Source organism: Oreochromis aureus, linkage group 12 (genome assembly GCF_013358895.1).
Source record: "Oreochromis aureus strain Israel breed Guangdong linkage group 12, ZZ_aureus, whole genome shotgun sequence".
Lineage (NCBI taxonomy): Eukaryota > Metazoa > Chordata > Actinopteri > Cichliformes > Cichlidae > Oreochromis > Oreochromis aureus.
In genome coordinates, this window is record NC_052953.1 from 34,341,691 (window position 1) to 34,355,081 (window position 13,391).

Consider the following 13,391-nt stretch of genomic DNA (forward strand, 5'->3'; position numbering starts at 1 on the left):
ACTGGAATAACTTTCACCAGTAACATTTATCAGAGTGAACAATAATTCCTAATAGCAGAAAAATGTGCATGGGAAATGGGATCAAAGTACAGCACACATATAAAACATTATAAATGCACCCTCCCGCCCTCCCCCAACCTCAACCAGTGACACAGTGTGCTGTCACACCAACCCAAATGTTACCAAATGTCATTATTTTTATGTAAAAGCTTTGCCACATCTCACTGATATGCCACCTCAGACAGAGAATTTAAAAAAGCCCCACTCACGATGAAATCACGAACTGTTGGAAACAAAGTAAAACACAAGAAGTATCTTGTGTGATATTACTGTTTGCGCCTGTCTGTCCCCACAGTCTCTGAATACCACACACGTTGTTTGCAGATAATAAGCGGCGTGATTACTTGTGGACTCGAGTGTCCACACCTCTTTTCATCTCACATACACCCGTGTAATGAAGCAGCGTGTTCTCCTCCTCTCGCTGCTGCCCACCCCGCACCTGTCCGAGCTGTGCGGCAGCCACGAGGGCTGCTCTTCCTTTTATGGTCTGGCTTCCTTTGTGGACGCGTTAGTTGGATGAGGAGAGCAGAGCAGAGCGCGGTGGTCCACATTCCCCGCATCTTCCAGCTGCGCTCCTGCGCTTTACGCAGAGTCTGCGGCTCCTCTGGAACACTCAGCTTTCTCTTCCTAAACACCGAGATGAACATGAGATGATTGCGCTAGTGGGCCGTGCGCACTGATGCTTCTCATTTTGCCGTTTCCTCGCGGTTTTTTCCTCTCCTGTCTGCATCCTTCGCCGACCAATCTGTGGAATGGTCTGCGTTTTCTCCCCTGGGTTGTTTCCACTTCAGCATGGGAACTGCGGTGTCCAAAAGGAAGAATCTGAGGAGTGATGCGATTTCTTCCGTGGCCGCAAAAGTTAGGTGAGTGCGCCCGAGGTAGCGAGGGATGTGAAGCGGAGGTCTGAGCGCTCTGAAGCCGACGGAGCAGAGAGGAGAAGACTCTGACAGCCGTAGAACTGATAGTTTGCAGATGACTGCACGCGATTTCCTTAAACTAGTTTAAAGGGATAAGGTTCACATGTGAATAATTACTGTAATTTTATATATTTATAATATATTAATGGATACACATAAATTAGGATATATTTTATGGTGTAAAAACAGCTCCTCCACTCTCTCTGGGCTGTTTTAGAGCTTTTAATTGCTACTTTAATTTTGCTTCTCTTCTTCTTGTTGTTATTATTATTATCTTTATTATTACAATTAATAATTTTTTTTTTTTACTTTTTATGTCTCTTTTAGGTAAGTTGTGACAAAATGTACCAATCTCTTTTTGTTTGCATTGTATAGTGTACTTATATTTCTAAAGTCTTGCATAAGCTTCTTTGCTTTTTGATTCATGCGTGCAACCTTATGCTTAGCAGAAGTAGTGAATACAAAAGAATCAAATCAGTTCGGGGTTTTTTCAGTTTTTTTTACCATTATTATTATATATATGTTTATTTTTATGCTTTTATGTTTGATGTCTGATGTAAGCCAAACTTTAATTTCAGGGCATTTGGGTTAATTTAATTGTGCCAGAAGCCTGTTGACAGATTGATGACCTGTCCAGGGTGTATTCAATTCAATTCAATTCAATTTTATTTATATAGCGCCAAATCACAACAAAAGTCGCCTCAAGGCGCTTTGTGTACTCTGATATGTCCTCTAATTCTGACTCTAACACAGGTCATTAACACACTGGCATTAAATGATACACACACGGTATAGCTGTGACATGTGAAAAGCTTTATTTATCCTCTTAACATCTACTAGCTCACTGGGGACCTATTTATGGAGGTTAGGAAAGTGGAAATCTTTCTGTGACTCACCACATTTCAGTTCACCAACTTAAAATGGTTTAAGGGTCAACAGTTGCAGCATGTTATTCAGGGGCCCCTAAACTGTGTGTTGCACACAGGAAAAAGAACAGAAATCAAACCCCAAATGGGTCTATTTAAAAAAAGGCTGGCCTCAGATCAAAGGTGGTTAGGCTTAGGTGTATAAACCAAGCATTTGGGGTTAGATTGGCCAGGCCCTCTGAGATCTAAGTCATCATCATCAAAACCCCCTAACCATAACTGTAACCCTGTGATTAGAATATGTATTTTCTGGTTTTATTAAATAATTCCAAAGTCTTGGCAAACAGATAACAAAAAAATAAAATAAAATAATTATCCTAATCAATACACATCAAAATCTACTCATTATATAGACTGTAGGGTTTTTGGTAGGATAAGCACCTGTGATTTAGACCACCATGTTAGAGTTACAGTTTGACCCTCTTTAGGGTAAAACAAATTCACTTTAAAGAGATCAAAGAGGAAAAAAAGAAACAATTGTAAAACAATTAAGTTAAACAATTGTTCTTAGCAATCAGGGGCAATAAAACAAAGTCATTCTGACACACATTAATAATTATTAGCATTTCCCCCCCAAACTGTCCTTTAGCCCAAAACATGTGGTCAGGGTCATAAATTACACTTCCCAGGGCATATAATCTCCTCAAGCCTTTGAGATGCCACCTGGGAGTCTTGAACAGTGACATGTAATTACGTTATATATTTTACACTGAACAGTTAAATGATTGAACTAATGAAGAAAGTGATATTTACATTAATTAATGTTAAAAATGATGACTTGCCACCTTTGCAAAAAGAAAAAAAAACTATGAAGGAATAAAGCTTTTGTCATTTTTTCATGTATAATTTCTGTACAAATGAGAATACTATTGAAATGTACGTGTAAGTATTACTTCAGGATTTTGCTTTTGTTGCTAGATGGAGTGTGCACTTTTTTTTTTCTTAGGGACCCACTCGGTTCATCTCACTCGGCTTGTGAGTAATTCTGATGACTTTTAGCTTTGAGTCATAACATTAAGGTCACGTCATGGGTGTCAGATCAGTGCGTTCTCAGTCTGAAGGACACAGGATGACTGTGCCTTATGGTAGGAGATTTTGTTCGTGTAACCCTCTGATTAATTTCAGACACCACGGTCGAATCAAGCACTTCATCTCTCAGTGACCTATGCGTGTATGTGCTTTTCTTTTTTAAGTGATCATCCAAAGCATGTTTGAACTGCAGCAAAGGCAACATATTACCTTTCCATCTACTTCCACAGTCACCTCCATGCTCACTTTTGCACACATTGTCCAATTCTGTTTGTCCTTGTCTTCCTTTTTCTATTTGTATGTTTATCTCCTTCCTTGCCGCCTCGCTCACTTTTTCACACCTCACGCTTTAACTCTCCATAAATCATGCTGATCGCAGCCGGTAGCTCAAGACCGTGCATGCGGACCACAGCCAAGGCTTGAACAGTATACGCTATACGTCCTCTCTGTCAGCGATCGTGAGCAGCACTCCAGTTGATGGGGAGTTTAATGGCACTCTGAGAACAATAGCACTTCCCCCTGAATCCCAACTGAGCCGGATTAGTAATGTCTCCAGTCTGCCAGATGATCTGAGTTTATCTGTTGTGCAGTGAATGAGCAGGGCAAAGCCATTTCACCTTTTCTACTTCCCTATCTTTGTCTTTGTGTGACTGTGAATAGCAAAAGCAAGGAGATTGTTCTAGAAGCATGTCTAATAGGCCCCTCTTCTTCTCTCTGACCTTAAAACATCTGCCTCTGTGTAATGTCACTCTGTCTCTTATTTCACTGTTCTGAGTTATACGGGCCAGGTTGAGTAGGAACAGTTTTTAACTTTGTCATCTGAAACTGACATTCACATCGCCTGTTTTCACAGTGATTCTTATTAATCACCAAATGAACTAGAATAGAATGGATGGCTAAAAGCTCGGTGGTTTATGAGCTGCTTTTCACCCCGTGAAGAGGGATGAAATCTAATTCTGAAATTAGGGAAACTGTGAACAAAGACCCATGATTCGTGTTCAAAGTGTGGGGCCTTAAAGTTAAAAGAAAATCCACATCGACTAAATTAATCTCACATTTTCGGTCATTTTACATTCATATACATTCATTCAGATGAATGTCATTGATGTGTGATGTCATTAACATTGAATCACCTCAAAGAAGAAGTCAGCTGATCTGAAGTCAGCGAGCTCCCTGTCCTGAGAAATCTGGGCTTATCATTTTGTTTGTTTTCCTTTCCTGTCGTTTGCTCACTCTTGGTTGGAATGAATCAGAACCGCCAAACAGGTTGACGAGCACCTGTGTGCTGTTTACTGACAACACCTTGCCGGATTTTTGGGGATATTCCTGATGATATTCAGTTTGGAGGATCTCAGCCTGTTGACAACACAAGACATTGTTTTATGGTTTATGAGGATCAGTCCTGCTGTTGTCATTATTCATGACTGCACTAAATATTGTCATTAACCAGAAATTAAACCATGGAACTAATTATTTCCAGTACATGCAGCCATGTTCCAGAATGCATCATACTTGTTTTGGCTGCATGTGTGGCCACTTGCTGGCAGAGCTGGGCTCATCGGGAAATAGGGAAGGAGAGTTTCCATGCATAGAAATGCAGGAAAGAGAAAACAGACATGCATTCGAAAATTGGCTGATTCTGAGTGGACAGTCTCTTTTGCATTTTACTTGTCTCTTGCAGTGTAATGCTGGCGTCTCTGCACTGGCTCTTTTTTAATATGCTCAACAGATGTGCACAAAAAGAAAGGTTAAAAAAGTCAATGAAAGTCTTCTAGGCTTTAGGCTTGCTGTCTTTTACTATGCATTTAATTGTGTGTTTTAATGACCACTTTTTAAGCGAAGTTAGAGGAAAATTAGTTGTCCTTTCTGCACCCTATGCCTGAAGCACTTTAGTAATAGGCCAAACTGTCTCCCTGCCCTGTTTATGACAAACCTTTGTGGAGGAGTACGCCAAAACCAACCCGTCTGCTTTGATCAGCCACTCGATAGGAAAGATTACAAGCACTTTAAAACTAATGTTGTCTTTAATATTTCAAGAATGTCTGAGTCACTACTAAAGGAATTGCACAGCACAACACTTTTCAGGCCTTAATAGTTTCCACTTTGGTGAAACTGTGATTTCATGGGCTCTTTCCCACAAGGCTCTGTGACCAGCAGCCACCCTGTACTCATTGCTGCACAAATTAGCTCTAGCCACGGTCCAGTGTGGACGTTAGCTATAAAACATCTGGGCCCCTCTCTAAAGCATAAACCTGTCACTGGAGGAAAACCATATATGAAACTTCCAAGGTCAAATATAACAGAGTTTTTAAACCAACAGTGTTAATAGAGTCTGTTTAGAATTCTTAATACTGGTGTGGTGTGTTTGAGTGTATTACATAGGTCATTGTTATATTTTAAATCATATGCAGAGAGGCGAGTGTTTCAGGTCATAGCAGATGTGTGGATGTAGCAACACAGACTCACCTTTTCAGGAGAGTCCACATATTTTGAAAGCTGTTCACAGCTTTGGGAAGTCTTTTTTGAAAGCGTCATTTGAAATTGTTTGTCATCATAACGCACACTAGGCCCCAGGCACCCTGTTTAGGATTAGTGTTACTGGTCTGGCTTGGGTAATGTTTTCTTACCTCCACCAAGGAGGTTATTCTTTCTGTCTATAAATATGATAGGTTTAAAAGCTTTGAATAAATCCTGATAAAACACTGTAGTGTTTGGAGTGGGGTCATGTTAATAATCCATTCAAATTTGGCTTACACCCACCACGGTCTTAAAGGTCAACTCAAAGATTTATTGGTCGGAAATTGACAGAAAGCCTATAACTTGAATATTATTCTTACGACTGTGGCGTGTATTGTTGACATAGGTATAAAGATTTTAAATATCATGTTACATCTGACCTCTCCTTTAAGGTCAATAGATTGATCTGAAGGTCAAAGTGACAATAACGCGGCATAGAGCTACTGTCATTGTTTGTATTGGCAACATATAGACACATAGGGAATCATATCTGGGCATTGTAAATATCACATTACTTTGGACTTCAGACCTCGTCTTCAACGTCAAATAAGGGCCAACTTTCATAAAATTTAATTTACCATTTGTTCACAAGTGCTCAATTTGTTGTTGTCTGGACACAGCATACATCCATACAATGGTCAAGCTCATCCCATAATTTTGTGAGCATGCCTGGTGTTACTGCTGTTGTTGTGTTACCTACTGCCAACCATGTGACACTCACGAATCCGGTCTCTGTATCAGTCTGTGTTTCACTCGTTTCTGGTAAAATAAACACTGCTCAGAGACACAGTCAGATTGCCTCTTGGTTCGAACATGTTATGGTGCTATTGCACTGGAGTTTTTTTCCAGTCTTATTTTTTTATGATGTATTACCTGGTAATCTTCCTTTTGTCACCCTCTTTCAGCTTCAGTTTCAGTGGCAGCAAGCCTCAGAGCATGATACTTTTTTAATGATTATTACTTTTTGATTTTATTGTGTCTCTCACAGTTGGGAAATGACAGAAAATGTTGGTTGAAGAATGATAAAGAATGATACGCAATAGAGTTGGATGCAAAAAGGCTGAAGATTTAGGCCAACCATGGACACCTTAACATTATTTTAGGTATTGTGGTCATGATTGTTATCCTCACTGAGTAAAGTTATGTGCATAATGAGTCACTTTCCTCTGGTTTAAGTCCAGTGGGCCATTTTGTTTGAAGATGACAGAGCTGTCCCTGTCAGACCTTCAATCAACTAGGGGCTCACAAAACATAGAAATTAGAGCTCAAGTCTTACGAGACCCCCGGTTGGTCTCATAACAGTAAGCCTTGCATTAAAGAAAGGCCAACAGTTCAACCTAGTTTTCTGCTCTCAGTATAACCCAGTTGAGCTTTTGTGGGAGATACATGCACCTTTGTCTGGTTTTTGCTCAGGTGAAGCCTGTCTGCCTGCCTGCTGTCCTTACAGGTCCTCAAGAGGTGTTGACAGGATAGTTGTTTCTGAGGACAGCGAGTCAGTCAGAGAGAGCGACTCGACATTCCATTAGTACCAACATGCTGTTGATGTCTTGTCCTCAGAAGGAATTCTCATTAAGGGAATAGAGGTCCAGCTGTAACCAAATGTTAGGTGTTTGAGTTCCTTTATCACTCCGCAGTTGCCATGACTAGATATTGAACTTGAACCAGGAAATGATTAAAAACAGAGCAGTGAACATTAATAAAAAATGTTCTCATATTGAGATTAAATTTAGACAATTATAGCACACTAAAGTCAGGGATATTTAAATTACTTTGTTTGGGGATGCTTAAGGCTTGTATGTTTCATTCAAGTTTTCTAGACTGATAATTACAATCCTGCCACACTGTGTCATAATCATGCTGTTGGTCAAATAAGTGACAGGAAATAATATGCCTGTTTTCAAGAGAGGAAAAAAACTCTGGGATAGGTTATGGGTGATTGCTACTCACACTCTGTGTTGTAAATGGTCATTAAGTCTTCAATAACCTTTGCTGACCTTCATCAGCTAGAAGGAATTGGAATATCAGTGAATCAGAGCCATACTCCACCCCACTCCACACTCTCCTGTTAATGGCTACTGAGCTATAATTGACCTTTTCATGAGAATCTAATTAAACAAAGCAGCAGAGGTCAAACAGAAATGCATTATGAGCAGATGATGCAGGCTTCTTCAGTTTACTTCAGCACCAAGAATGTGAAACTATCCATAGTTTGTATTAGAATGTTTGTGAATTGTGTTTGGGGGTTTGGGGAGTATCTTGAAAATCAAGTTGGTGACAAGGCTGGGGAGAACGGGATGGAAAGTGAGTTTTGAAAGCCTCAAAACTCATAACCTGGCCAATCTCCAGAGAAATATATTATGGTCATTTAGTGCTTAAGGGCAATAAACCTCTTACCTGGTGCCCCTTTAATGAAAAACCAATAACTGCCCAGTAAGTCCTTGGAGCAACAGAAAAAAATTTCACCCCATGTGAACCTGAGACTGCTCTGGTTAAGCCTAGCATCCTGCCTTGTGTCTCTTTAGATTTTACACTTTACAATTTGTTTTTTTCATGCCCTATTGTAAATCTCCTGGGAGATAGGGTAATTGCCTGACTCCTGGCCTTTGGAGTGCAGCAGAGCAAATGTCTCCTAATGAAGTCATCTGCCATTACCAGCCAGCCTTCACAGTGTGTGCTTTGCACAGACATGAGGCAAACACGGACACAGAGAAGTAACAGTGAATACAGGTCAAACTGGTGTTGTATAAATTTAAAGTAGTGCCCACACTCTGCACCACTACTTTGTTTTGTTTTTTTCTCTGCTATCAATTTGAATAATCATTTAATTCATTTCCTTAATAAATTCATAAATCAATTCAATTTTAATTATATAGCGCCAAATCACAACATTAGTCGCCTCTAGGTGCTTTATATTGTAAGGTAGACCCTACATTAATACATACAAAGAAAAACCCAACAATCATATGACCCCCTATGAGCAAGAACTGCTGTTTAATAGAGGAGAATATGGAATCAATAACAATAAAACTTAAAAAGATGAATTTCCTCACAAAAATAAAGTCAGTAAACTAAACTCCCATTCACACATGAAGAAATTCCCTCGTTCATATGACTTTGTAGGTGATGTGAGGGCATTCGATGGCCTAGTTTCCTAGGCAACCCTTAAATCTATTTACCACCCTGTCATATGTCAATCAACTGTATCTTTTGTTCTTATTGGTAGGTATTTCAATTGACCACTTTAAAACTGGGAAAAGTTTAACTACCCATTTCACATTCCAAGTTTCCCATAGTTCCTGAATGTCACTGACATTTTACAATGTTGCTGCTAATTGCTTCTTGTGTCAAAATCCTTACATCAAAACTGAACCAGTCTAGTTTTTTTTCTTACCTACCCATCTCCAGTTAGAGCTATGGTAGGGTTTGCATGCATGTTACATTCACTCCCATTTTATAGAATAAGTGCCTCTTCAAAACAAGTCTTTGATGAGAAAAAACTGAAAACCTTACACTGTTAGACTTTTCATCTCCACTTTACGGTAACATACTGGCGTCACTGTTGCCAGCGTCATACCGTGACGCCGTATTACGGTAGCTTACCGTTCTGCAGGATGATACCGTTTTTTGCTGTTGTGGTATAATGCTCTTGGACAAATTATGGTAACGCACCGTAGCTTTTTTTACGGTATCTCACTGGCGACAGTGACGCCAGTGAGATACCGTTATGTCGTTATGTCGTAAATTACGTCAACAAAGTAACATTATACTGTGATTAAGAAATTGGTATACTACCGTTTATTCACGGTATGTCACTGTAAGCCCGCTACAAGGTAATAAACTGCAATATATTTACCAGTAACTTACCGTTGTCACGCATCATCAGTACCAAAAATATTCATCTCTGCTAGAGGATACCGTGTTCCTACAGGCGGTCATTTACTGTTTAACACGTCGTAATTTACCGTAATTTAAGGAAACAGTAACATACTGTAAGAGACTGGAGAGTTAAAAAAAATTGTATTGTATTAAAAAAAAAAGGTACCATTTATTTATTTATATTTATATAAAAACATATATATACCCACTAAAGATCGATTGATCGAGATAGATAGATAGATACACACACACACACACACACACACACACACACACAAAATAATTCATGTGCTTCACACCACTTTTTATTTCTGTTCTGATTTTTCGCTGATGACATACACATTTCTAAAATCAAAAACTGAAAAGAACTGAAAACATATTTTGATTGAGGAAGCACTTGTTGTTACTAAACCATGTAATCCATTATTTTCTCAGATGGTTGTACAAACAATAACAATATTATGTCATATCCATATCATGGCAGACAACATATGCTCAAGTGTTGGGTTTTCTTAGTTATATTTTGTAGGGTCTTAAACCTACAATGTGAAGTGCCTTGGCATTCATTTTGTTGGCACCATACAAATAAACTGAATTGTAATGAATATAATATCAAGCCCCACACTTCTGCCTCTATACACACTTTGTCCAAAATACTGGCTCACACCACCAAATCAATGCACAAAGCCAGGTCCACAAGGACATGGGTGAGCGTGTGTGGTGTGAAGGAACTTGACTGACCTGCACTGAACCCTGATCTTGCTTTGTGGACTGAGTTCATTGATTTGTAGGGTGAGCCAATACATGTGACAATTAAAGTGTAAGTAGCTGAAATAATTTTTAACAAACGGGTAAAAGAAGGAAAAAAAAAATCAAAACTGTTGCACTCAAAAAAACCTATTGGACAGAGACAGCGTCTTGCAAGATGGCGAGAGAGCTTGTCTTCATTGATGTTCGTCTTGTGTAAATGTCCAGAAAGCATGGGCCATGGATCATCTGTGGAGACACAGGTAACAACACATTGGTCACTTAAATTATACAAGAAATTCACTAAAAATGGCAAAAACAGTTACCTAATTTGAAGTTCTCCACTCAAATTCAGTAAGCCACTGGAGGAAAGTTGTGACATGACGGTTAATGTGAACAACCTTTCGCTTCACAGTGGTCCCAGTCTTTCTGCTTGTCCCAACCTTGGAGGTACATTTTGTTCCCTCTTCAGGGTTTATCCTTACAAAAAACCTTAAAGCATGCCACAATAAATAGTAACATACAGTAACATTGAGTTGTGATTTGAAATAGTTACTTAGGGATAATTTATTCATCATCTATCACTATTAGCTAACTGTTCAAACATACCTCTGAATTAGTTCCAATGTTGCACATGCTGACTCCTGGTATTCCAGGTTCAATACATAGAATGAACCAAAGAAGACTGACATCGCATCAGCAAAGATATTCTCTTTGTCCAGCTCAACAATTACACGCCCCTCTGCACTCACCATCCAGCAGGTGGCGGTCATTGAACTTTGTCCTTAAATGTATAGGGGCAACATGTTGTCATTATGCAACATAAAATAATTTCAATACTTCACTTCTTCACACTGTCTAGATCAGTGGTTCCCAAACTTTTTTTTGCCAGGCCCCCTTTGTTTTACAAGAAAATGTTCGTGCCCCCCCGCACCCCCCCGCACAAACGCATCCTCCAAACACACACACCCATATTTTGTTTACAAACTCCATTGCGGGTTTATTTCACACCTCAAACATTTAGTAAACAATTAAGCAAATACAAGTAAACGGCAATAAATTACAGCTTGTACAAGCACACCTGAAAACACTGACCAGCTAACAGCTTTAAGCATTTGGGCGCAACCTCGGTAGTTCACCGATTCACCTGTTGCAAACGTCCAACTTTCTATCAAGTCTCATAAATCCATCGGCAACTATTACCTAACTAGTCTTTTGAGTCTCCACATTCATAGATATTGACATTTTGTCTTAGCATTTGAATGAAAATAACCTGGCAGGGTAGCTTAAAAGTCAAAACCAACAGTAATAAGAACGCATTTCTGACTTCTCTCGAATAAGTGAAAAAACACTTACCTTCAGACTGATTAGCTGGTGTCAATCCAACTTTAATGTTTCCCATGTCAGTCCGTTTTAGGGAAAAAGTGTCAAGTTTAGTTGTTTCATTTACTTTTGAGATAATCCCTCATGGACGAGCAATTTGGAGTCTAGCAGAGTTGTCACGAATAGTATACGATCTTCAGACATAATCCAATCAACCGTGCATTTAACCTGACTGAACTCCATCCAGTTACCTCTGACTACTTCTAAGTTGCACATGTTAACGGTCCGAATTGTCCCTGTTGTTCTTCCACCATCTCATCATCACTGTGTGCTGCAGCGAACTGGATCTGTGGCACAGAATAGTTGATGGTCATGTTGTTCTCCTGCTTTGCAGCTTTGTTTGAGTTTGAATTGCGTCTTAAACGTGCAAAACTAAGAAAAGCAGATCAATATTTTCTTCTTCTTGTTATTTAATGGTGGTTGGCAACCAGCGAAAGGAGCATTAGCCGCCTCGATCAATATCTTCTATCCGCCATTGTTGTTTTGAAAGTGTGCGCCATACGTCACGTTGTACGTCAGGTAAAGGTGTGGTCTCGACTAATGCGCTCCCATTGAGATGTGTAACCAGTGCTACACACACCTGTCGCATAACACGCTTTAAAAACGTAACATTCGCTTTAAAAACACAACCCAACGCGCTAAACATGAACAAACAAAAACACCCGTGTTACATTATCACGTATATCCAGGACATCTCTTCTGAACCAAGATGAAGTGGTGCTACAAGGAGAGTGCATTTTATAGCAGTCTGGCCTGCCACAAAATGCACCGCTAAAAATACAGTTTCTGCTTGTCCCAGAATTTATTAAATTTGAGAGTGAAGTTGTAGGACTGATGCTGGTTAGTGGTGTAGGTTTCATGGATGTGACACCTGAACTTAATGACCACCAGAGCATATTTCGAGACTTCTGGTTAGTTCACTGTAGTTGGGCAGAGGTGTCTTAAAAATACCACCTTATACAGAAAAAATGAAGTTCCAGTATAAAAAAGAATAAGAAGAGAAAAAAGCTACACCCTGCTAAATGAAGTAACTTTTAAACATTACTCTAAATGTAACATATAGAAAGGAAATCAGTCTAAGTATCGTTACCTACATTGGCCCCGTTTTAGTATATAGAAGTATACTTGAAATGAACTTTTGGATGTACTCTTTTTTCACTATAACTGTACTAGCATAATGTCCTTTCCAGTCTATAAGAGTATACTTAAAATATACTCTACTCTAACACAATACTAAACTTACAAGTATACTATTGATTTACTTTTTAGTTTATATTTGAGTTACTTCTGGTTGAAACATAGTAATTAAAATCCAGTTGAAACATATTTTCACATGTAACTAATCACTCCATTCCCCAGACAGTCAGATAATAGTTCCAACTATCAGAAGGCTTCCTTTGCAGAGAACTACACTCATAGTTCACGTACCAGAATTATATTGCAAACAGGTGAGAAAATGATTTGAGAGTTGAGGTTTATTAACTATTAACCCTTTTCACTCACGGTTTAAACATTTTTTTTTTTTTATCCCACTTACTCTGTTCAGAAGGTAAAAGACATTACACAAGAATTTGTGACAAATTCTTGTTTAAAACATCAATTATTTGTTTCATAGTTATTTTAATTTTACAGTTAAAGCACTGCAATGCTTGCTGGGTATTTTGTTGTACTTCTTAGTATACTTCAGTTATACTTCAAATGCTTCAAATAGTGTAGCTGCAATTTACTCAAGTTAAAAATGATGCTGTATATTGTAGTTTACATGTGATACTACTCTCACAATGAATTGCATTTTATAGTAATACACTCTGAATGAGGATTTAGGTAATTACTCTATAGATCTACAGTAGAAAACAACAGAAATCCCGATGGTGTAATAGTATAATCTCAGTAACATCACCAATTGTTACATTTGCTGTATTTTACAGCTGTTTCC

The 13,391-nt window shown here is 38.8% G+C and overlaps 1 protein-coding gene across 3 annotated transcripts in view; it reads left to right on the forward strand.

The window, feature by feature from the left end:
- The first annotated feature begins 219 nt into the window (after positions 1-219).
- The window catches only part of LOC116316365 (NMDA receptor synaptonuclear signaling and neuronal migration factor-like), a 65,385-nt gene continuing 52,213 nt past the window's right edge, over positions 220-13,391 (forward strand). For all 3 annotated transcript variants that reach the window (XM_039621137.1, XM_031734923.2, XM_039621138.1), the window contains exon 1: positions 220-923. In XM_039621137.1, coding sequence (XP_039477071.1) covers positions 853-923 — 71 coding nt within the window. In that variant the 5' untranslated portion in view covers positions 220-852. The remainder of the gene's footprint in view (positions 924-13,391) is intronic.